At 39.3% G+C, this 24,767-nt stretch overlaps 1 protein-coding gene across 5 annotated transcripts in view; it reads left to right on the plus strand.

Annotated features, from left to right (window-relative positions):
- LOC149530822 (uncharacterized) overlaps positions 1 to 24,767 on the plus strand; it is a 116,212-nt gene that overhangs the window by 53,866 nt on the left and 37,579 nt on the right. For 2 of the 5 annotated variants that reach the window (XM_089810443.1, XM_089810444.1), the window contains one exon: positions 4,726 to 5,177. The exons of 1 other annotated variant lie outside the window; for it this stretch is intronic. In XM_089810443.1, the coding sequence (XP_089666569.1) occupies positions 4,726 to 4,876 (151 nt within the window). In that variant the 3' untranslated portion in view covers positions 4,877 to 5,177. Of the gene's footprint in view, positions 1 to 4,725; positions 5,178 to 24,767 lie in introns of those variants that run through there. 2 more of the 5 variants (XR_016358858.1, XR_016358859.1) reach the window with 2 other exon arrangements.

Here is a 24,767-nt window from a genome sequence, read left to right on the forward strand (position 1 = left end):
AAAAAAAAAAATTAAAAAATTTTGAAAAAAAAAAAAAAAAAGACGACTGAAAGTCCCGCGGGCACCTGCCTGTCCGCGGGCACTTAAAGTCCCGCGGGTCCGCGGGCAAGAGACCCCCGCGGAGTGTAAAGCCCCGCACGATAAGTTTACTCCGGCGAGAAAGAAGAAAGAAGGACTGACAACATAAGTGCCTCCGGCAGAAAAAGAAGAAAGAGCCCCTGTGGGCAACTAACAGTCCGCGGGAGAAGAAGATAAAGCCCCGCGGGCTCTAAAGCAATCACGTCTCCGTCACACAGGCCGCGGGTAGAAAAGAGATTAGCTGCGGGTTAAGAAACTTCAACCTCCTCCGTCAGTCAGAGTTTCTCCGCGGGTAGAAAGCGTTTGCCGGGCTGAATACGGAAAGGATTAAGTCGTCCAGATGTGTACAAGAACAAGAAATGCTTCTCATTCTCCGGTTGGTGTGGGAGATGTCTAAGCAGGTCATCTGGGCGATCATGGTGAAGAGTTAACTGCTTGACTGAACCTGTAAAAAACAAAGGTGTTTGTGATGCTTTCATTGCAGGACATGCATTTCTGAAAATAATTTTACAAGTTTCAATCAGATGTAATTGGCAGTCGTGAATCTAACTGTGCGCAATCTTCGCCAAACCGGAGCGGAGGTTGGATAGGGAAAGAGGAGTTATTTTTTGTAACTTCCCTAGTACACATCACTTCCAAGTAGCAAACCCAAATTTAAATAGCCGGTGCGTGGTGTGAAGCTCTTCCGTGGCTAGTTTTTTCCCTTCCACGGATGGTTTTTTATTCTCCCACGGATGGTTATTTAGCTAGCACTTCATTGGTTCGGCTTGCATGCAATAGGAGGAACCATATACTATATAAGGAGAAATAAACCATTTTTTGCATGGAGTCAGCGGGCAAGTGGAAGCTGTGGAAGAGTCAGTTGGCAGCAAATATGGAGAAGAATTCAAGAGTTTTGGCATCGGGAATTCGAGTTGCAGGCCCCTCCGGTTCCAGTAGCAAGAAACAGAAGACCAAGGAAGAATTCACTTATCTCACCGTCCAGTTTGAGAGTCTTAGTGGAAGCGAATGCCGAAAGTGGTGGCAGGAGACCTCGGAGGCAGACCAGATTAAACAGATTTTGATGCGGGCACAGATGCATTGGGCCATTCAACTTCCCATCTTTTCCATTCGAATGTTCGAATCAGTATTGCGCACCATGATAGAGACATATAGTGCCCAGAGCAGAACAAGTACATTCTTGTACAAGAAGCAGCGGATGACGGTGTCCTTTAAACCGAGAGATTTCACCAGGGTCTTCGGCATCCCTGGCCCCGGCGGGAGGAAAGTGGAAATCAAGAATCATAAACTGTCACAGGAACGGAAGGAGCATTGGATAGCTCTAGTGTGCAGGGACCTTACACCCATGGAGAGGGAGACAACAGTTCAGGGGACAAAGTGCAGAGGACTTCGCAGAGACTTTATTCGGGAGGGTCATTGGCATTGTATCATGAACGTCATCAAGAGCATGTTGACAGGTGCCACCCGAGCCTCAGATATCGCATTGCCGCAGATTGTGTTTATGAATGGTATCATGCAGGGAGTAGTATATGATTGGGCCTCAGTGCTTGCCGACAGGATGGAGGAATTCATGACGCTTCAACATCGAACATTTTTTATGCCGCACCATGCCATCGGGTTGTTTCTAGAGGCTGCAGCTAGCCAGATTCCAATGGATGGTTTTGAGGCTTCTCCAAGGGGCAAGTTGGTAGACGGGGAGCCTCCCATATTCTACTGGCGACACTTAGATACAGGAGGGTCAGCAACAGGTCACAAGAAAGTACTCCGCGAATTGGCCCCTTCCGGGGAGATAGATAGCGGACGGGAGGGCACTTCGATGAGTGACGGGGTTGAGTCCGTGGAAGAAGAAGAGAGCACATCGGCTAAAGTTGACGGTGAGACAGCGGGTGGTGGGCCCACATTCTTTACCCTTCCTCAGTTGTCAACTTTAGTGCACTTGACTACCTATTCGACAGTCATTCCCGCGTTTGGTCAGCGCCATGCCCCGATTCTTATGACTCCTCCAGCGGAGGCAGATGTCCCACGGACAGTGACAGAGGTGGTTCCACAGATACTGACGGAGATGGTCCCGCAGGCAGCGACAGATGTTGTTCCACAGAGGGTCGTCGAGTCATTGCCGACGGCTGTAGCGGAGATGATTCCAGTTGTATCAGCTGAGGTCACTGTCGCAGTTCCCTCGAGAGCACAGTCGCCACAGCCCTAGTCTGAGCCGCAGGTCCGGTTGGAGGTCATTGATTGTGATGCAGTGGTCATCGTCTCCTCACCCCTTTTAGCAGAGGCCGAGTTAGCCTAGCCAGTACCGGAGGCGAACATGGAGCGTGCGCAGTTTGACCAACCGGAGGTAATGGATAGAGCTAGTGAGTTTTTGAGGCAGCAGTTCCGACTCACTCCGACGAAGCGGGGTCCGTCCATTCAGTCTCCAAGGCGTTCCGGAACATGGCCAGCGATACCAGAGCCTTAGCTTCAGGAGGAGGGAATGCCACATGCCGTGGTTGCGCCAACAGCAGAGATGGCGGCACCGGATGTGGGCATGGCTCCCGCTGATGAGGAGGGAAACAATGATGCGGAATGGTCACTGGAGGCCTTCGCCAAGGAGGACTATGGGTCAGATGAGGACAGGTGCCGGGATTACCTCAGGACTATGAAATCTGCATTAAAGAAGGGCCACGATGTGGCAATTCAGGCCCTGATTCGGCGGAGGGAGTGGCACTTGATCAGAGCATATATCCGTGGGATTTGTCCTCGGCGATTTCAGACTTGCTTTATAGACAGGGACTGGCCGGCAACGGAGACAGCTGAGATGTTGGCAGATTGGGCCACTGAGCCGGAATTGGGACCCAGTGACACCCCTATGATGAAGCTGGCACATGAGATTGTGGGACTGTACAAAGATGTTTACTACGGTCGTCGGCGTGCGGAGGCGGACAGGGTTGCAGCAGAGAGATCATTGGCAGTCGAGACTGAGGCTAGAGAGAAGCTAGCCGCTGACTTGGCCGACCAGCAGGCAGCATGGGCCGCAGAGCGGGCAGCACTACTGGCAGATTTGGCAGCAACGGTCCAGGAGAGAGACGTGGCTAAGCAAGGTATGGTGGCAGCAGTTCAAGATAAGGATGCAGCTGAGCACGAGATGCAGTCAGCTAGGATGCAGGCCATGGATGCGGCGCTTCTTTTAAAAGAGGCCGTCGAAGTTAATTCTCAGATTCAGACAGATCTCTGCATTCGGACTGAGCAGGTGTATGAGTTCCGTCGCCAACAACACACTTCTGGGACACCCCCTTCTCTCTAGTTTCTCTATGGTTTGTAAGTTGTCTCCTAATTTTGTTAGTCATCAGGAGACGACTGTTTTTTTGGGGGGGATGGTGTTAGCCGATTGGATGGTTCCGGCGGTATTTTCTATTCTGTAGCCGATGGTCCGGCGGTGTTTCTGTATTCTGTAGCTGACGTCGTTGGTAAATAGTTTGTAGCGGATAGAATAATTGTGGCCGACGGACTCCTTCGGGAAGGTTCGGCGGTAGTATTTATATCCCGTCTGGGATCATTGTAAATCATCATTCACTTACTATTGCGAATATTATTCTGCTATTCATGGTCAATGTCTGTATGCGTTCATTTTCTTTACCTGTACGGTAAACATTCACTGGCATCTTCTTACTAGTATCTCCTCATATTAGATGCTGTAATTCATTATTTGTTATTTGATAGTGGAGGCTAGAAGTCAACCACTAGATTTCTACTATTGTAATTGACTCTTCTCGATAGTTCGATCTATGCTTGTAAGCTATTCTTCATTTAATCTTTCTTATAATACATATATATATATATATCAGATTTAATAAATCTGAAAACTAATTTTATTATCTACTTAATATTTGACTTGGTTCTCGCTTGATGTTATCATTAACTTCTTTTTATATTAATGGGAATATGTACTGTACCTTGAATGCTACCTTCTCATTCATAAATTTGCTCATAACTCTTTTAATAATTATACTGGTCTTCTGCCAATTATTGTCTTTATGTATTGTTTGTTGAGCATGGATAGAAATGTCTATGTTGTTTATATGGTATTAATCAATTTCTTATCAAACACAACCTCATACTCATACTATTAGAGTTGTTTTAAATGCATTTCATCATATATTTTATTATATGCAACATAAATGCATATAGCTATATCCCACTGCATGAACTCTTCATAATTCACATATTTTATTTGACAACAACATGGTTATTTCTCAAACATCATTCGTAAAATGGAGGTCCAATTTTTTTGCAAAAAATTAGGGCTCCATCACATGACACTCTTAACAAGCATTCTATGGCAACTTCATCTGAAAGTCCAAGAATTATATAAGTAATTTCCTCTCTTCACTGCAATTTTCTTTGACACTGTTTCAAGATCCAAAATAAGGTGAGTATTGAAGTGTATGGCATTAAGATTTCTGCTCAAATGGATGTAAATGTTTTCCCCCTAATCAACTTCATTAAGTCAGGAAACATTTGAGTTTGCACTATGACTTGGATCACAATATTTTACTTTGATGTTTATCTATTTTGTTTGCCCGTATCATTTAAACTATACACATTGCACATCAATGTCTATCTTCAACATCTAAATGTGGTGAATTGTTTTAATGATATCATCAGGTCTCCTGTTGCGTTCTGTATTAGGGCAAAGATGCTTTATGCTACCTCCAAAGACATACTTAGAAGGGGGCTTCATGGTGTTCACTATGAGTTGCAGACCATAGATCCCACTGAGATGGATATTCATATCATTAGGGACCGTTGCAATTAGATTGCATGAAAAGTGCAGGAGTTTGAAGATCTCAGCTTATAAAAAGAGTGACATATCACTCCAAACATCTTAATAAGATATTTTCTTATGATTTTCTTCATAAAAATATGTATTTAAGTCAAGGATCTTTTATACTACAACATTAAACTTGGTGGATGTGTAATATGAAGGTAGTTATTATTTAATGATGGTTATGTTGTATCCACAATATACTTTATTGGTTGTGCTGGAGGAACTTCCACATCATTTTGTAAGAAACAAAGCATTGGAAATAAATTAATTAATATGGTTTTTCTGGCAAGTTAGTTTGTTATGATACTTTGTTAAGTGTCTTCTAAGAAACAAAATATTGACAATAATTACAGTGAAACATTAGATGTTGAAACTGTATGAAAAGAATCAGATTTGTTTAATAATGTTTTTAGATACAATAGTTGGATGACAACACGTATTGTCTCTTTAGAAACAATAGTTGGTTGCAAACACATGTTTTCTCTCCAAAGACAATAGTTGAGAGTATAAAAATATTGTCTCCAAAGAGACAAAGGTGAAATTGTCTCTAAAGAGACAAAATTACTTTTGTTTCATATTGTCTTACAGAGACAATATTTTATGACATATTTTAAGACACTCGATTAAAGATGATATTAGAGACAATACACAACTTTTTTATTGTCTCCAATTATGACAATTGAATAAAAATTTGTCAAAAAAATGTCTTTAAACACCCCTCTATGTAGTAGTGTATAATAGGGATCTTTTGGGGCTCTCATCTGCAAAACAACACAAATCTGAATGTGACCACAAAAGCAGTCACAACAGTTGAACCATAATAGATCAAAATGCATGTAGGTGAATTCCATAAAGGGGAAACAAGAAAACAAACCAAGAAGCCAAAAGATCAACATCCAACTCCATGAGTGTAATTTCCTAACTCAGAAGTCAAGTCTTTAAAGAGAAGTTAGATTAATAATTTAATATAATTGCTTGAGCATAAATTATTAAAGTAATATTATGTATTAATTTAAGGTGACTTTAGGCCCAGTGAATTAAAGTTATAAAGTCACTAATAAGTTATAATGAATGGGATATTGATGAAACTTTAAATTATCTATATGTTAATACTTTTGATATAGGTTTAAGATATGAATGAACAATTGTATTTAGTATAATTTTGAAAGTTTCTAAACCTCATTTCTCAGGATTGGAGCTTCTGGAAAATATCATTTTTGATGGCGAAAGACCTATCCTAGGTGGTCTTGGAGGATTTAGTTAGGTTGACTAATAATGGAGTTTACCAAAATGAAGGAGTTTATGTACAATGACAACTAGGGACGACGAGAAGTGTTTTTGGTACGGGGTTCTCTAGGGCCAATTTTTAGGGGACAACTATTAAGAAATAGAGGAATTTTTATATGTGTAGAAGAATTTCAAATGTGCAGATCATAAGATTGATAAAGCATTCATAATACATATTTTAGAAGCTTAATACATAGCACTAGAGTTGAATTGAGATTTCACTTGTGAATTGGTAAGCAAATTAACAAAATTCAAATGCTTTCATTGTTAGAATATGACATACATATAGCAAAAATGGTCAAAGGCTCCAAGTTTCAACTATGAAATGACATAAAAGGTAGCTACTGAACAACTAAACATTAAACATAGAAGTCCATGAGAATTTGTCAAAAATAATCATAAAGTCAAGATATAACTAAGAAAATATATTGCTATCCATAAACAACGCATGGTGTCTCGACAATTCTAAATGAGAAACATAACTAGAATTCAAATCATTGCCAGAATGAGGTTCTTCCTCAACCAATGGAACCCCAACCAATCTTGGAGGTGTGTCATCCTCCTCAATTTGCAGAGCATCTTTGAGGTTGACATCCCAATGTAAGGACAATGCTCACAAGTCTGCTGATCTTCTAGCTGCAATGCACTGCGAATAGCTACTAACTTATCCAATTGTCTAGGGGCAAGGTTGTTCCTATTGACTTATTGGATGAAGCTACGTGTGGATCAGTTTCTATATACAATAGAGGAATTGGCGACCTGTGAAAGAAGATGAAGGACAAGTACTCTCAACTCAATGCATCCCCCCCATCCGATAGGGTTGTTTTGAGCTGATGTAGTTCTATCCATCCTCACCTTTTGTTTGCTAAAGATTGGACTTCAAAGATTGGTAAATACAAGCCCCCGAGCTTGAAGTTAAGTAGCATCATCTTTATTGTATATTTCTGTAAGGGTCTCAAAGAAGGCATCGTTCACTTGAGCCAAACAAAAAAATTTCTTATCAAAATTTAAATTGAAAACTTGAGAATCACCTCTCCATCACTAGATGGAGCCACTATTCCATGTTTTGGTGCATAGTATTTAGGTTTGAGAGCATAGGCTTCCATATGAAGTGGTGTGCTTGTCATGTTCTATCATCATGTCACAATGGGCGGAGGTGCATCCGTTCACCCCTCTAGATACATACATGTGGGTCCACCAGTGGTTCAATCAAAAGATGCGTCACTTCACTGCCCATTCTAATATAGGCGATTCATCGGGGTGGGGGATGCCCTACTATTCTATGGCCCGTTCATTCGAAGAAGTTAAAATTTAGAAACATCTTAAATAATAAAATCAGCAAATGCGAAATTCAGAAATAATTTAATACAATCAACAATATTAATTTTCCCACCTCATTGTGAACCACCAGTTATCATCAAGGATTCTTTGCTTCATACTTCTTCCCTTTGGCGTGTTTGACTCATGCCATCCAACCCACTTCACATTGATCACCATGGATTATGACCCTCTTGGACCTTAAGCATCCTCTCTAGCAAAATAAATTAGTAGACATATCTAGTCTCCACAGGCTTGAGGAATTCCTTCTTTGAATATGTCCTAAACGATGCAAGAGAAGTGTCATGGTTGTTAATAAGCATTTGCATATATCTAGCCTCTAACACCATTGCCTTCACTCAATCAATTTTCCCAATGTCCTTTAAGATATTGTTCAATGCATGCACACAACATGGGGTCCAAAAAATGTGCTTATAAGCACCTCCCACAATCAATCCAGCTAACTTAGACACTCGGACTGAATTAGTGACTACTTGCACGACATTAGAGGGTCCAACCTCTTCTATAGCATCTCTCAAAATATGAAACTAGAAGATTGCGTCCATCCTTTTCCATAAACAATTTATAGCTCTAGGAAAATATGTGTGTGCTGTGCCAGTGACACTAAGATTGATGAGTGGCCTATGTTTGATATCAGTCCATCCATCCATCCCTCAACCATGTATGTCTCATATTCTCCATCAATGTACTTTGGAGTTCTCTCTATCAAGAAGGGTGGTGCATAACTTAGTTTTTTCAGGTGGAATAAATGAGGGACCAGTAACACACACACATGCACACGCCCGCGCACACAAACACACATATATCTGCACATTTTTTTAATAAAAATATAATGAATGCGAGATGTGGAATGGTATAGCACAAGCATAAATGAACATAGCAATAGATGCTTCTGTCATCTATCATGCTTGCACATTAAATAAATTAGCAACATTGGTTTCTCTTTTAGTTTCCTCTGGCTTTCTTTTATTATAAGTTGGAGTGGCACTTTCTTCCCTATGAGAAGTATGATTCATGGATCTTATAGTTGTTGACATACTAGCTTGCAAATTCTCTTTTGAAGTCCCTTTACTAAATTCCTCCCCCTCCATATACAATCTAGATGCCTCAAGTTTTTGTACTTGTGTTATTTTATGGCAGCCTTTCACCTCTTGACTACCTATCCACAAAAGATGGCTAGACTCTAGAATGGCTGCCCCTATATTGTTTGTTGCACAAATGACTACTACTCCCATATTCTTTTCTATCTTTATCAACTCTTCTGGAAAATTGTAGGAGAGGTTCCTTGGGGTTGAAGGGGCTTTTTGCATAGTCTCTTAGGTTTTTGGATCTCAAATGGGCTAGAGGTTGCTGCTCCTGCTACATTCACATTGCTTGAAGACTCCTCAATGGCTTCCATAGTATTAGGTCTATTTCTAAAATTGTAGGAGAGGTTTCTGGGGGTTTAATGACATTTTGTACAGTCTTTGAGGATTTTGAAGGGCACTCAAATGGGTTAGATGTTACTGCTCCTGCTGCATTCACATTGCTTGAAGAAAGACCCCTCAATAGCTACCATACTAATAGGTCTATTTCTATGAGATGTTTCTTCCAGAATTCCCATGCTATCACTTCTCCCATCACTCCTACTATTGCTCGTGATATTTTTTTTTTAGAATATCAAATAGAGTTGCATGTTTAAAAATGAAAAGAATAAACCCACAATTCCCTCCGTGTTCCAAAAGTTGAAAAATCTTCAGAAAAATCTAAAAGAAATAACCTGTAATGAAGAAGGTTTGATGCAAAACCTCCATTGGCAGCTGTTGTTCACTTGCTCACAAGCTGGTCCTCCTTCACAAGCATCATTTCTCCCTAGAAAATGCAAAAAAAATGAAGTCTTTTAATTGTTTTATCATCTACATCAAAGTTTCCAATGTTCTCATAGCCTTTAATGATCACATGGGACCAACCAAACCAAATAAGCATTTAAAAAAATGCTTTTTTCCATGTTTTATGAATTGCTTTATTTGCTGGGCTGTTGGGTATGTTTAGCCATATCGATTGTGGTCAAGGAACGGCTAGCTCGTAGATGCTACCTCTATCCATACTTGATGTTTCTATCCATACCCACATACCGAACAGAAAAAATTCATAGTTTGGGAGTGGTTATGAAAAAATGGCGTCCTTGTGTCCCACTATCGTAATGTGGATGGGAGAGGATAAAATACATTGGGGATGTGTCCCCATGGAGCATAGGTTATTCATCCAAAGGTACATATTGAAGAAAGGATTTATGCTGGTTTATCAAAATTATTCGAAACAAATTGTTGGTTTGTGCTTTATTTTATATGGAGATGGCAGTTCGTTATATTTACTTGGGTATTGTGGCCTTTAGGGAAAAATATTTTTATTACTTTTAAAGAATATCATCCTAGAAGTCAACAAATTGGTGGTTCAAATTATAGTTCTTCTAGTACTGTCATTAATTGCCAAAATGTCAAATTTGAATGTGTATGCAAATCAACAGACTGTTTATTCTGGCGATCAATTCCAATCAAAAGTGGCATTGTGATTTTCTGGTGGGAGCATTATCCATATGCATAAGCGCTATATTGACACTACGAGGCCCAATACTCAGTTTATGTTGCAGTTTGGAAATTCTCTTAAGGGGGCTATTGTTGACCATAGCTATTTTATATTGAGGAAATTGCTTTGATATTCCTTTATGCATCAATAAAAGGAATTCATTATGGAGATCAACAACATTTTTGGAACCCTCTAAATTTGGCATGAGGTGAAGTAATTTGAATGATTGCTACGGTCAATTTGTTTAGCTGCTATAAATAAACAATATTATTTTTTGTTGATTGTGGTCGCACATTCCTTGATAATTGTCCTTGGTGGTCAAGAGTATCGTATACTTCTGTAGTCTATTTCTTGTGATCGATTATAACCTTGGAGCAATGTATACATCTGGGAGTATATTTACATTTGATATTGAGTTGCTGGTCTTGGCGACTAAAGCATTATGCAAATAATAAGGAAGTGGATTTGAGGATCCATGGACTAAACACAAAACAAACACTTAGGACTGCCAACAGCGTCTTTGTCTATCCATTTTGGAGTTGACACTATCAGCTGAAATGCTATTTGATAAAAGTCGGGATCTATGCTTGATATCTGAAAATTATTTATTTTAATGTTTCTACAATCTGGCAAATACTGATATAATATATGCAAAATAGTTGGGAGGGATAGAAAACAAATCTGGCAAATCCACATTTGAATTAATTTGATATTCATGTACAAGAAACATTTATTTTAATATAAATAGAATAGTGTTTAGGGAAATACAAAAATGATGAAAATTTGAGTCAAATTGGGCACAAGACTTCACAATGGTATCATAGCTGAGCATCTTGCCAACTTGAGGGTGTTGTGTGGATTGTAGCATTGAGTAAACAATCACATCCATATCATTACTTCCGTAGGAGAGACGAGGTGAATCCAGGTTTAAATTGGGAGGAAGAAAACAAAATAAACATGAGAGATCAGGAGCAACTAGATCCTAGCACTAGGGATATATTGAATGACAGCCAGGGGCCAACATGAGTTACAAGACTTTGTTCAAATGTGTACGATGATGAATCAACTCATGAAGAACAACATTGATCAGAATAATGAAGGTTACAATGATGGGTATAATAGTAGAGGGGATTAGTTAACAATAAAATTATTAATCAGAAAGATAAAATTGGATCAGTCATTACTAGGCCATTATGCCTAATTTTCCTCCTAGAAACCAACAAATGGAAAAATGAGCCCAGTGTACAAGAATGCCAGGATCAATTTCTTCATGATTAGAGAGTGTGATGTGCTGTGTTCTAGAAAAAATTATCCTTTCAAGTATATATGGACCTCAAGATGAAATACACACTCACCAGTTTGAGAGCAGATAACAATGATTTAGGAAGGAAGATTAGGAAACTGTCAATACTGTATTATGATTAATCAGGGAAAACCTCAGCTAGGGCATGGGTACAAAAATTAGACACATGTTTTCAGTTAAATCCATTGCATGAAGATGAACACATTAGAAATGTTGCCTTACGATTAGATGAACATCTCATGAATGGTGGCCCCATGAGTTGGTAACATTGGGTCATGATTAGATGGACACATTGAGAATTCATAAAACAACTCATTGATAAGTTTGATAGGAAGGATGTGGAATTGCAATTCAAAGTATAAGCACAATTGAAACAATGGGCTTCAGTTGATAGATAAGTGATGGTGAATGATGTTGGTAGCATTTGACACTGCACCAAAAGCTCGAACTTCCAATGCCTGATACAAATGTTGAGACTTACTTGGATCGATGACACGAATCTTCAAGGAGGTGCTGACCACCAAGTCAACACTCTCAACAATCTCCCCCTAAGCACCGATTGAACCTTCAGCTTCAACTGAAGGGAGACTCGAACTTGTGACCCAAGGGCTCTGATATCAATTGTAGGTAGCATTTGTCATTGCACTAAAAGCTCAAACTATTAATGCCCGATACAAATGCTGAGACTTGCCTAGATCCATGGCAAGAATCTCCAAGGAGGTGCTGACCACCAAGTCAACACTCTCAACAAAAGATATATTTGAATGAAGACTTAATTGTACTTTTTCTTGATTGGTTATCAGATTCATCAGGGATGGATAAAAGCACTAAATCCATATACTCTACAAGATTGTATAAAAAGGCTCAAGATATGAAGATCTCAACAATGAAAGATAAATTGCACTAGAAAGGCTTCCACACAAAGCAAGGTTGGGACAACCTTGATTTTTGTGAATCATTCAAGGATTGGCTTGAGGAGGATAAATCACCATCTATTGATGTAGAAAGTGGAGCTATTGCTACTTTCTCTAGTACACCTTGATATAATATTTTCTAGGTACTTGGAGTTTTAGAGGGACAACGAGTGATTGTGATGCTTGACAATTGAGCTACCTACAATTGATAGATGCAACTTTGGTTACTAAGAGGGCATTATAGACTACAAAACATGAAGATTTTGATTTTAAGGTGGCGAATGACCTTCAATTGTCTTGCTTACACTAATTTGCACATATGAGTATCACTTTAGTTAACTACTTTGTTATCGATGATCTTTATGTTGACATTAGATGATACAAACACTATATTGGACATTCATTTGATGGAATCTCTCAATAAATATTTTCAAGAGTTTCAAGAGATTGGACTTCTCATTTAAGGTGGATGGCAATAAGGTGGTGTTAAGAGGAATCTGCAATGGTGCACTCAAGGTTATTTTAATCAGGTTGACAAAAAAATTGTTGGATAAACACAATGTGGTATTAGTGTCATTCCACATGATAGACCTCCAAACAAGGGATTCTAATGGATGAAGGGTACAAGTCAATCAACACAACTTTGAATTGGCACTCAGAGAAACTCGAGTATGAAATTGTGAAAGCAATCAAGGAATCGTTGACATTGAACACATCATACCTTGTTTGAGTCCTTTCACTTCATCAATGGTTTTGGTGAAAAAGGATGGGACAATGGAAATGTGTATTGGCTACAATGCCCTTAACAAGAAAATTATCAATATAACGTATTGTTGGACGAATTACATGGTGAAATCTATTTTTCTAATATTAATCATAGATCTCGATACCATTAGATCAAACAGAGAGAGCATGACGAGCATAAGACAACAATCAAATGTCATTATCGGCATTTTGAGTTCCTTGTTGCGCCCTTTGGACTGACTAATGTACTTACAACTTATCAGCTTTGTATGAATCATACTTTCAGGAAATATCTGTGGAAAATTTCACTTGTATTCTTTGATGGTATCTTCATATATAGCAAAACATTAGAAGACTGCCCAAAGCACTTGGATGAGGTGCTAAGTATTGTGGAGACTTAATCATTTAATGTTAAGGCATCTGAATGCGAATTTGGGATGAAAAAAAACCCTTAATCCTGGTCACATGATTAGTGCACAAGGGGTTCAAGTTCACGAAGAGAAAATACAACCAATCCTTAATTGGCGAACACCAAAATATCTTAGAGTCACAAGGTTTTTTCGGACTATGTAGTTATTACAGCCAATTTATTCAAAGGGTTTTCACAGCTTAGGATACTCTTAATAAATATTTATAGAGAAAGGAGCTTTCAAATGGATAGTTGAGGCTCAATGAGTTTTGATTAACTCAAGGAGATGATGAGCACTTGCCCAACCTTGGTATTACCAAATTTACCCAACTATTGTGTTGGAATGAGATGCATCTGGTGAAGGAATTGGAGCAGTCTTGATACAAAATAGTCATCCAACAGCCGTGAGAGTTGGAAGTTTAGGGATTGAGAGAAATTTACTTCATATATGACAGAGATGCTCAAAATGATGCATTGCTTGGCAAAACTTTGACAATATTTATTAGAGGGAAATTTGTAGTTAGAAAGGATGATGACATTCTTAAGTACTTCCTAGAGTAGAAATATATAGATGCAAGATAATAGAAGTGGCTTAGTAAAAGTTGGGTGGATGATTTTGATATTGAATATGTTGAGGGATATAAAATGTTGTTGCTGATCCTTTCTCAATGGTCCATGGTTTGCACTTTGATCAAGATATTTGCTATTTGGAAGTCTCAACTTTTACCTAAGTATACCAGATATTCCCTTTCTTGTAATTTGTTTGACAAAAAAAATTTTAGATGACAGATTTAAGGTGGTGGATGATATTATCTACTACAAAGATAGAATATACTCTATTAGCAGGGCACTCTGGATATTTCAAAACTTACAGGTAGTTTAGAAAGAGATTCTCATAGGAGGACCTCAAGGGTGATTTGTTGTGAGGCATCAGGGAGTTCGTGACTTGATAGCAGAATAAGGTAGAGCATACTTTTCTTGTGGATTATTACAACTACCACCTATTTCAGGACAAAAGTGGAGAGTTTCACCATGGGCTCTATTCTTGGATTATCGAAAGTGCAAGGTTGGGAGTGTATTTTTGTAGTGGTTTACATGTTAGCAAAGTTTTCTTATTTTTTTCAAGTATCATCAAAGTATATGGCATCACAGGTGGCAAATTTTGTTTTCAGAGAGATTTTATCTTCGCAGACTAAAGAATATTGTGAAGAATTGAGTTAGCAGATTTCTCAGTGCATTTTGGCAGTAGTTATTCTAACCTTCCAAATTGCTTCTAGATCTGATAGTGTCAATGTTTTTATGCATTAACATATCAGATCACACTCTGTGATCCATCGTGAGGATTAATGATAAAGAGCATAAGAAGAAAAAATGAGTATAGCAGTGGACTCAACCACCTAAAAAGAGGGGAAATTAAGAGAGTGGAGAGAGAGAAACCATAGTGTAAGGTCGCAATCTCAGGTTTAACCTTGCTTCTCACAATTGCAATTGCATCATGAATGGCCTTGGTAAAAAGGGAGACCATGTCAAAACTCACGTAAGAGGTCATTGCTATCAAGACGAGTGTCCTTGATGAAATCAACAATTTGGGAGGGATCCGTGATAAAAGAGTCAGATTGGCTACCAGAGGGATGAGCTGGGAAAGGAAGGAGGCCAGCTTATACATAGGAGAGCCAATGGTGTCAACTATGGGCCTCAATGGGGTCCCGACTTTATGGATTTTTGGGACTCCATTAATCCAGTACCAAACTAACTACCAGCACCAAACTAGATAGGAGTTATTCTGACTACCTGCCACCAAACTAACTACCAACAATAGTTATCACCCCTAGACAGATGAAACATAAATAGTGAACAAGTGGGTTGAGCTATTTGTGCAACTATGTTGCATGGCGACAAAAGGCGATTCACTGGTTGTACAAATTTCATGTCCCTTTAAGGGACATTTCTAAATTTTTATCCTAAAACAATAATCCTTACTCTAAATGATAATGGCTCTGTCTAAAAGTATGAATTTATTATAATATTCAGACTTATGTCATAATTCTGAAAATAAATTACATCATGATTCTCCTCTAAATTCTCCTTCAAACTGTTATGATTTCCTCCTGTACATCTACTTTGACAATGCTTTCATATCTGGCCGAATGAGGGGTTTTCATCCCTAAGTTCTAACTCAGCAATAGAAATTTAAGGGTTTCAGACCTTAGCTTGTTAAGAGAATTTCCTTGAAGGATTTTTGCTGTACTTCGTCACTAAACAGTCATATAATTTATTCCAAAATTGATTGTATTATACTCCTGATTGATATTGCCTTAGATCAATGCTTTCTTTAAATTATTTGTTAACATATTTATATTGTCATGTGGGGGTCACACCTGTCCACTAATCAAAGAGACACACCCCTTTGTGTCAGAGGGTTACCATTTATTTTTCTGCCTTTAGATGGGATGGCTTCTGCCTAAGTATCACTATAATTTGGCCTCCCTATTGCATCTTGGGTTGATCTAAATAAATGGTTATAGCCTTGAATCTAGTTGGGGCCAACAAATAAGGCCAGCCATTAACTTAACTGTTATTTTTTATCTTTAAGCTGGTCATAGGTTAATAGCTATAAAGGCCACCATCTGGGATATGAAAACTTAGAACATTCATATGTGTGTTCAAACTTTTGATGCCTTTAAGCCACGAGTTTCACTTGTGTGAGCAGTCTGAATATTGAGGGTCACTAGTCATAAACAATGAATATTCCTTCTTTGTTCCTTCATCTTCAAGTGATTTTTGAGGGAAATGACTCAGATATAGAGGTAATTGAATCTTTCCCTTTATATGTAGGATGACAACATTTCGAGGGAGCATACATTTAAAACAAGCCTTCATTTGGCCTTAGTTGACTTGGGTAGGAAACCTAGGTTGTTAAAGTCACTTAGGGGTTGATCTTGGCCCAATCTCACCTTCGTGTGGCTTGAACCATAATGGATGGTGTTATCAAGGAACGTAGCATAATCTCACTGATAGAGTTCAACAAGCTGGGTCACAAGTGATTTTGAGTTATCAATATCCAAAGACTCAGAGCCCTCTAAATCACTATTACCCTCTGGCAGAAGTAGACCGTTCAATGGGAAGCCCCTGTGGTCAAGTGACAAATAGTAAATTTTAGAGAAAATAAAGTACAGTCACACAGAGATAAAAGAGTCCATTTTATAATTTCAGATTTGAAGGATGATACCAGTCAAGCAAACTATTGAGACTTAAACTTGGCTCGAGTAAAAAGTTTGAACTGTAACTTTTAATGTGTAATTTATTGGATATATTTGATTCTCATACATTTGAAATTAAAATAGTTGCTTTGATTCTCATACACATGAAATTTGAATATATTGTTTTGATTCTCATACAGAATATTGAAGCAAAAAAAGCAAAAAAAAAAAACTCTCTTTTAATGGGTTTTAATGCCTTGGAGTGTTCCCAACTGTGGGGATGACTAGCTGTTTCGCAAACATCCTCTAGCTGTCACTGGGCTGGCTAGCTGACCCCAAATGGGCAGGTATGTTTCTTGGCATTTTGGAGGGATGCGAAGGTATAGGGGAGCTGAGGGGGACGTCCCCTTAGTGTCTCACCAGGGGGAGGTCCCCTTGATGTCTCACAATCCACAAAATGGTGCGGGATGAGGACACCAAGTTTTGTGGTAGGGGATGTGTCCCTGTGTTTTACAGGTCACAACCTTTTAGTTCTAGAGCTCTGAATATGAAAATGACTGTAGTTAGTGCCATTGCCAATGGGTAAGGAAGTTACAGGTAGGGTCTATTTAGGGTTTGATTAGGGGCTTGATTAGGGGCATGGTATGGCTGGTGGGCTCCCGCACTTTATGTTTTCCCTTCCATTGAAAAAGATTGACAATATTTTTTAAATTATAAAAGGGGCCGTGTCTTTGATTTTTTGGATGTTCTACATAAATTTTATGCGCTAGGTTTAGTGGTGGGGAAGAGGACACAAGACTAGGGGTGGGTATGCCTCCCCTTGTATCCTTGATATAAACCATTTTGATTTATTTCTAACATTACAATTGACATTGAATTATCAATTATAACTGGTGTTCTGAAATTTCTATTTAGTTTTGGACATTTTGTGCAATTGATGGCTTTGGATATATAGAAGCAAAAATTGATATGGAAGTTCTTTGAATGAGGTGAGAATATCAAATTCCCTGATGTAGGAGGTTAAGAAGTTCGATGAACAGATTAGAATGACAAATGGTATTTTTTTGAGCCACTAGGGAAAATTGAGGGCATGATGGTTCTCTCTCTCTGTATATATGTGTATGTATACAAATTTCGCTTTAATGAAGCCAAGTGCCCAATCAAAAATGTCCCATTGAAGTGGGGTTCTCTTCTCTTTAGTTACAATTGGGAGAGAGGAGAAATAATAGATGATGATATAGGAAAATAATATGCCATTTTCTGTTCATGGATTGGTCTCAGCATTATTCTCAGGGTCATAATAATCCTTTCAATGTTGATTTTGATTTTTATGTAAGAGAAATTTTTATTGCCATTCCATATGGTAAGTGGGATGATGCATGGTAGTTTTGCTCGGATGCTGGTGCAGATGCGTGAGGATGTGCAGATGTTTGTGGAAGCACTGGTGAGGTGGGCAGGAAGCATGGCTTCTGCTTATGGATTCTCACAGGATGCTTGGGAAAGCATCTGTCATGCATACAGCTGAATCCATGGAGCATCTGGGATCTTTAGGCGGCAAGCCACATAAGTGACACAATATAACATGTGTGATTTTGGTTTTTTAAATTATATTTTATCTCCTTTTTGCCCCAAAACCCTAAAATGACCCTAATATAGGCCATGTATTGACTGAATTTGATTTGTGAATCTTGAGCCTTGACTCTTGATTGATCAACATTGAACCATGAACTATGTTTTGATTTTGTAATTCGAACTGCATTGGAATCTTGAACTTGAGTAATTTACTAATTAATTTGAATATGCTAATTGCTACGGAATGGTTTATTTTTGTATATTTCTTGCATTTCTTTGCACGCACGTGCACGCATGTGCACACACATTTATTTATATATGGACGCATCCAAAATTCCCCCCCAAAAAATCCATGCATCAGCAAGCACCCCACACCTGCATCAGCATCAGAACCAATATTGGTAACTTATATATATATATATATGTATATATATATAGCACATTGTGAGGCACTTTAGATTGCCTATCTCTCTATTTGCGGGTACATCTCAGTGTGGGTCAGCCACATAGTATTGTTCCAGATTTAATTCATGTTCCTATCCCATTTCTATTAGTCAGCCACGTAGGGTTATGATGAATTCCTGTATGTGTGTGTAGAGAGAGAGAGAGATGCCACTCCCTTGTCCCCTTCCTGTACTGAAAATCTACTAACTTTTTTGCTGTCCCTGTCACATTTGAAGGTAGATTCCTATGTTTCTGTAAAATAATTTTATTGACATTTCATTTGGTTGGTGATTGTAGTTATATACCATGTCACTAGGTTCAAGTGATTATAGTTATATACTATGCCCTAAATATTTTGTAAACATAAGTAATATAACCACAACATTATTAAAATAGTTTAAGATTGCTAAAATATAACCAATTTTAGATAAAATGATCAACATTTTTTTATTTTCCTTAGATATAGATAAGGTATTTATAAATAATATTTGTTATTAATTTATAATATAATATAATAGATCCAAACGATAATATACATTTATTTTACTTTAAAATAAATATAATCAAATAACAAAGATATGTAGTATTTAAACTTTAAATTTACAATAAATAACAAAGAGTACCCTTTTTGTGATTGTTTTAAAAGTTGTTGAGTGGATGAACCAAAACGGTTTCTGTCCCACTCTGAATCTTCAATCATTTATCCTTGGAAATTATGATAAATGTAAGGAACAAGCTTGTATCAAATTATTTTGATCATTTGACGGTTTAGCCTACAATCAAGCAGGACCCATTTTTTTCAGCTATTTGAAAACTTCAACAACTATTATGCTGTAAGATCTCAGATTGGTGATTGATGGTAGCAATCAAGATTCGGGGATGGAGGAGAGGCTTTTGATCTAAAGCACTGTGTTGTACAGAGTTATTCATAGACTTGGGGCCACGAGAAATGGAAATTAAGAAAACAAAGCCCCTTATTTTGCCTGCGAGTCTCCTGCATGACTCTTGCCTTAATGGTGCCTCCATACACAGTGGCATGGATACAGAAATGGGAAAAATGCAAATCAAACCCTAACTTTGTGCAGATCCATGCAGGATAGACAACTCAAAAAACATTAAAAAAGCCCTCTACCATACACAATAACATGGATACACAAATGGGAAAAATGAAAACCAAACCCTTAAACTTTGTGCAGATTCATGCAGGATACACAGTTCAAAAATCATGAAGAAAGCCCTCTACGTAATTATTTTAAAAAATAATTTATAGTAAATAGATAGCGTGTTCTGTCTGTATGAATATTTGAATGAATCCCAATGTATTTTTTTGCAATATTTTGAAGTTTGCTGAATTTCAAATTTAATGGCCAAAATTTGGTGAACCACGCGAGTCAGGTTATAGTAGTGGTATATACATATCGATATAAATATTTCGTATACTCTTGCCTTTCCCAAAATTGAGGAAGCCGTCTTTGTGTACCCCAACATTGGAAACTTGGAAAATCATTTTTTAAATGAGGCCCCTTATGCGATCATTGTGTTGCTTTGAATTGTGTATGACTTCTTCCCCTTCATATTGTCGCAAACAGAAAAGCTAATGGTGGATTCTCAACAGAACTGTCTTTTGGGAAGAGCATTGCACATGGTGGCTTAGGTGAACCTAAGATTAGTGTGTGTGTTCTCTTTATTGGAAAATCTAATCCATTGCATGCGTTCATCTTGGTGGCCAATCCTTGAAGGTTTAAGCCCATTAATTTTACTGAATTTTTTCTTTGGCCTCTTCAGCTCATTCAAATAACATTTTGATCGTTGCACAAGGTTAGGAGAACAATGAACAAAGAGCCTCGTCCATCAAAAGGCTGCCTAAGGTACGGTACCTGTTGTGAGATTTTCACACATCACACCATTGCAAATGGGGACTCCCTTTATGGCTTAGTTTTAGCTTATTTGTCATAGTTGTTTGTCAGCTTTGGTTTAGCTTGGCAATAATTTGAGTCTCTTGGTCTCCTAGATGGTTGAGAAGTATTGTCGAGTTTGTATGGAGTTTGTTTACCGTACAGGGTAAGAAGTTTAACACATGTATAACACGATTCAATTCAAAACAAGTACTTTATTCATGTATGCACTTGCAGATTACAATCCGATTACAATGACTACAATGATCCATCGATGATTCCAAAGTCCATCTCGGACGTGTACATATACCTTTCTGAAGGGGTGACTAAAGCATCACGCACCCATTCGGATACTACTCTACCTGTCGACTACATTATAATTTACCGACAACATCATCCCCCCCAAAAGAAAAGTCGTCTCCGGACGACAACACAACAAAATTCATAACAAAATTTTACTAACAAAATACATCAATCCCTAAGTACTAGATAGAGGGATGCGTCCCTGGCGTAGTGGCCTTCTGCATCCGCAACTCGTTCACCTCTGCCCTTAGCTTGTAGACCTGTTCTTTCCTGATCTTCAGCTCTGCTTCTGCTTCCAACTGGAGCTCTAGGGTTGACTGCATCATCTCTCCGACCTCTCCCAATTCCTTCTCTTTCTCCGCTGCCATCTTTTCTTTTTTTGCCACCAATTGTTTGTTTGCTGCTACTAATTGTTCTTTTGCTTCTAATAGGGCTGTCCTCTCGGATTGCCAGGCCGCCCTCTCCGATGCAAACTTGGCAGCTGACTCCTCTCGAGCTCTCTCAGCTGCTATCTGGTCCGCCTGACTCCTCCGAAGGGTGTAGTATATCTCCCTGTGTAACCGTGCAATCTCCTGAATTAGTATCTCAATCCGACCCTCCATCTCGGGTTCCTTCATCATGAACCAATCCTGTCACATCTCCGTGGTCTCCACATTGGGCCATCCCCTCTCCTCAAAACAAACCGTAAAGGCAGCTGGACATCTCGTCCGTATGAAGGATATGACTTTCTCCAAGTCCTTCCCCATCGACTCCAACGCTTGCGTCTTTGCCGAAGCCAAAACCTCACGAGCCCAAGATGCTAGAGCTGTGACATCCTCAAGAAAAATTGCCTCCGTCATCACTGTCTCCTGTGCTAGTGGGTGTTCTTGCTGTGTACCCATAGCCTTCTCCACTGCATCCGCCATGCGCTCAACAGCGCTATGCGGTACTCCTTCACTCTGTGCCTGCACAACCTCCTGAAATGGAGTCTCCGAAACTGCTTCCTCCGTGGGTGTCGACACATATGTCACTCTAGGTGTTGGAGTTCGATGGAACTTCGTAGTCCAAAAAGCACTCACCTTCTGGGTTCGGTCCTCTCTCTCGTTGTTCTGCTCAGGTGATGCCAACAGTGCCGTGTCTATTGTGACCACCCCATCAGATCCTACTATATCTAGTCGGACACCTGATACCCCCAACTCCTTGCCTGCAAGTACCTCCAACACCCCTGTCTTTGTGTCTATCTCCATCTCTATGTTTGGTACCAAAGTCTCTCCTGTATCTGGTAGAGTCTCATGAGCCGGTTCCATTGGTGTCTCCGGAGCTACTATCTCCGTCGGTGCTGGATGTGACTCCGCTACAGCGCGTGTCTCTATGGTGGGCTGCGTCATAGCTGAAATTGGCATCATCATCATCGGCTGTCTGAACTGTCCAAACCCTAGGATACCATGTGTACTCACCGGAACCAAGTGTGTCGTAGTCGAAAGAATAGGCCGTGGAAATCTCAAGGGCATAGCCGTGATCACTTCTACCTCTTCGTCATCTTCCTCTTCCCCCTCAGACCCGTTCTCCTCTGAAGATGTCTCCTCTCGGCCACTATCTGTGTCGCCACCATCTTGCCTTGGTCGCTTCTGCCCTACTGTTTCGGTGCCGAGAGTATCCAAGTGCTTCCACTGCATTATAGGTGGTTCGCCAGGCGCGAGTGGTCCCGATTTTGCCTCCAGTGCATCATTCAGAATCATCCGCGTTGTTGCATCCAAAAACAGACCAATAGCATAATGTGGCATATAGAACGTTTTGTGTTGTAATGTCATAAACTCTGACATCCACTCGGCCAATAGTGCTACCCAATCATAAACTCTGCCGTGCAAGATTCTGTTCATCATGGCTACGTGGGGAAAAGAGATATTTGAAGTGCAGCTCAAACCTGTGAGATGGCTTTTAACTATGTCCATCGAACAACGCCAATGCCCCTCCTGGATATTAGATTTCTTTAGTCCTCTGCCTTTGGATGTGTCTGAAAGAGCCTCCTGTTCTACCTGTGACAGGTCTCTGCAAACAAGCTATATCAACTTCATCTTCACTTCACGGCTTAACTTTTTTGGCTTGTTTTCTATTTTTCTCCCTCCCTGTGCATGGCCAGGTATGCCAAATACCCGTGTAAAATCAGCCGGTCTAAATGATACTATTAATTTGCAACCAAGGTATTCGAATGTACTGCTTCTGGATAATCTATCATATGTTTCAATCATAATGCGCAAAAAACCCTTCGTAGTCTCTGATGCAAAATATAGGCATTTGCACTACCCATTCAACCTGTGCTCTTCGGATACTAGCCTTCACCTGGTGGTTGTCTGGGGTCTCCTGCCACCATTTTCGGCACTTTGCACCATTTAACCCTTCGAATATGATACTCTGTACTGTAGGAAGTTCTGCCGGCTGCTTCATTTGCTTTGCTTTCTTCTTACTTGCACCTGCACCACTGATTGCTGCATACGTCCCTTCTGCTACACGAATTCCAAATGGTAGTGTCTTCGCGTTCTTGTTCATGTCTTCGTCCAGTTTTCTCTTCTAAGCTCTCTTCCTAGCTGACTGCATAATTGTCACCCTTTTGTCGTTTTGTGAATAAATGTCACACCGTTATGGCAGTTACTTTTCACAATTTTTCCCGACTTCCGTACTGTACGACTCCTTGAATTCAGCCTCCCAGGTGATGGTACGGCTTCCTTGACTCTTGCTGTTTAGTACGGTATTTTAAATTGTTTCAATTTCTTTATCCAATTTTCTCCCAGCTGTCCGTACGGTTACTCTCCCTGGAATTTGTGTGTGCACCCACAGAACTCAGGAGAGTAATTAGTGATCTTTTCTGGAGTATAATAGCAATTGGTAGCAATCTTCTGAAGCTCTAAACAAATACAATCGAGGGCAATGACTTCCAACAGCTCCCTCGAAATTCCTACTAATTAAAAACCATTCTGGATTTTGTTGTCTTCATTCACTAGCTCTGTTCGCTACAAATCCTCTGTCGTAATCATTCTGGGTATTTATTTAACCATCTATTGTATGTATCCGCTTCTGAGTGCTTTGCTCTCGTACGGTCTTTTTTCAATTCCCTTCGTAGGATGAGGCCGTACGGTTATCAATCTTCTATTATAGCTGTGCTTCGATTTGCCTTGTCACTGTACAGTCTGTAGGGTGTAGGAGTTTAGAATAAAAGTTGTTTGTGTCTTCTTCCATCAATTACTCTCCCATGGTTTTCCCTTAGCTCCTTCCCTTGATCGTATCCTCTATATGCAATGTTGCTATGAAATATTTTTTGAATATCCCTTCCAACCTCATACTTGTCTTTGTATGCAATTTTTGAGTTCTCCCTTTGTATTTATCCTCACCATACGGGACTTCCTTACCACGCCCTGCAGACCGTACGGCTTATTCCATATCTGCCATACGGTGTTTTCATCGTAAGTCTTAAAGCCGTACGGCCATCTAAGGAGATCGTATGGTGATGTAGGATTCTTACTTTATTATAACCTTTTTTTTTCCTCATTTAGCTTTTCATATTTATTATTTTATTGATTTCCAACACCAGTCCTTCTGAGGCCGTACGACTATCTAAGGAAGCCGTACGGTCATCTAAACTACATCCTCTTTTCTTTTTCAAGTTGTACCCCCTTTCTCTCCAGACTTTTCTTATTTTATGGTTCACTTTATTATTTTATTCTTATTTGCTTCTCTTCATTTTTCTCTGTATAGTCTTTGGCCCCTATTAGTTTAATATTTAAAAATTCGCCTCTTAGTACATTTATTTTATGCATCACTTATCACTTCATGCTTTTGTAACTACAGTTTACCACTTATATTTAAAACTATATTCGACTTTAATATTATACATATATACACTATTTACAAACATCTTTTCTTCGTTCATC

The sequence above is a fragment of the Cupressus sempervirens genome, chromosome 11 (genome assembly GCF_028749045.1).
Source record: "Cupressus sempervirens isolate cs-2001-9-10 chromosome 11, ASM2874904v1, whole genome shotgun sequence".
NCBI lineage: Eukaryota > Viridiplantae > Streptophyta > Pinopsida > Cupressales > Cupressaceae > Cupressus > Cupressus sempervirens.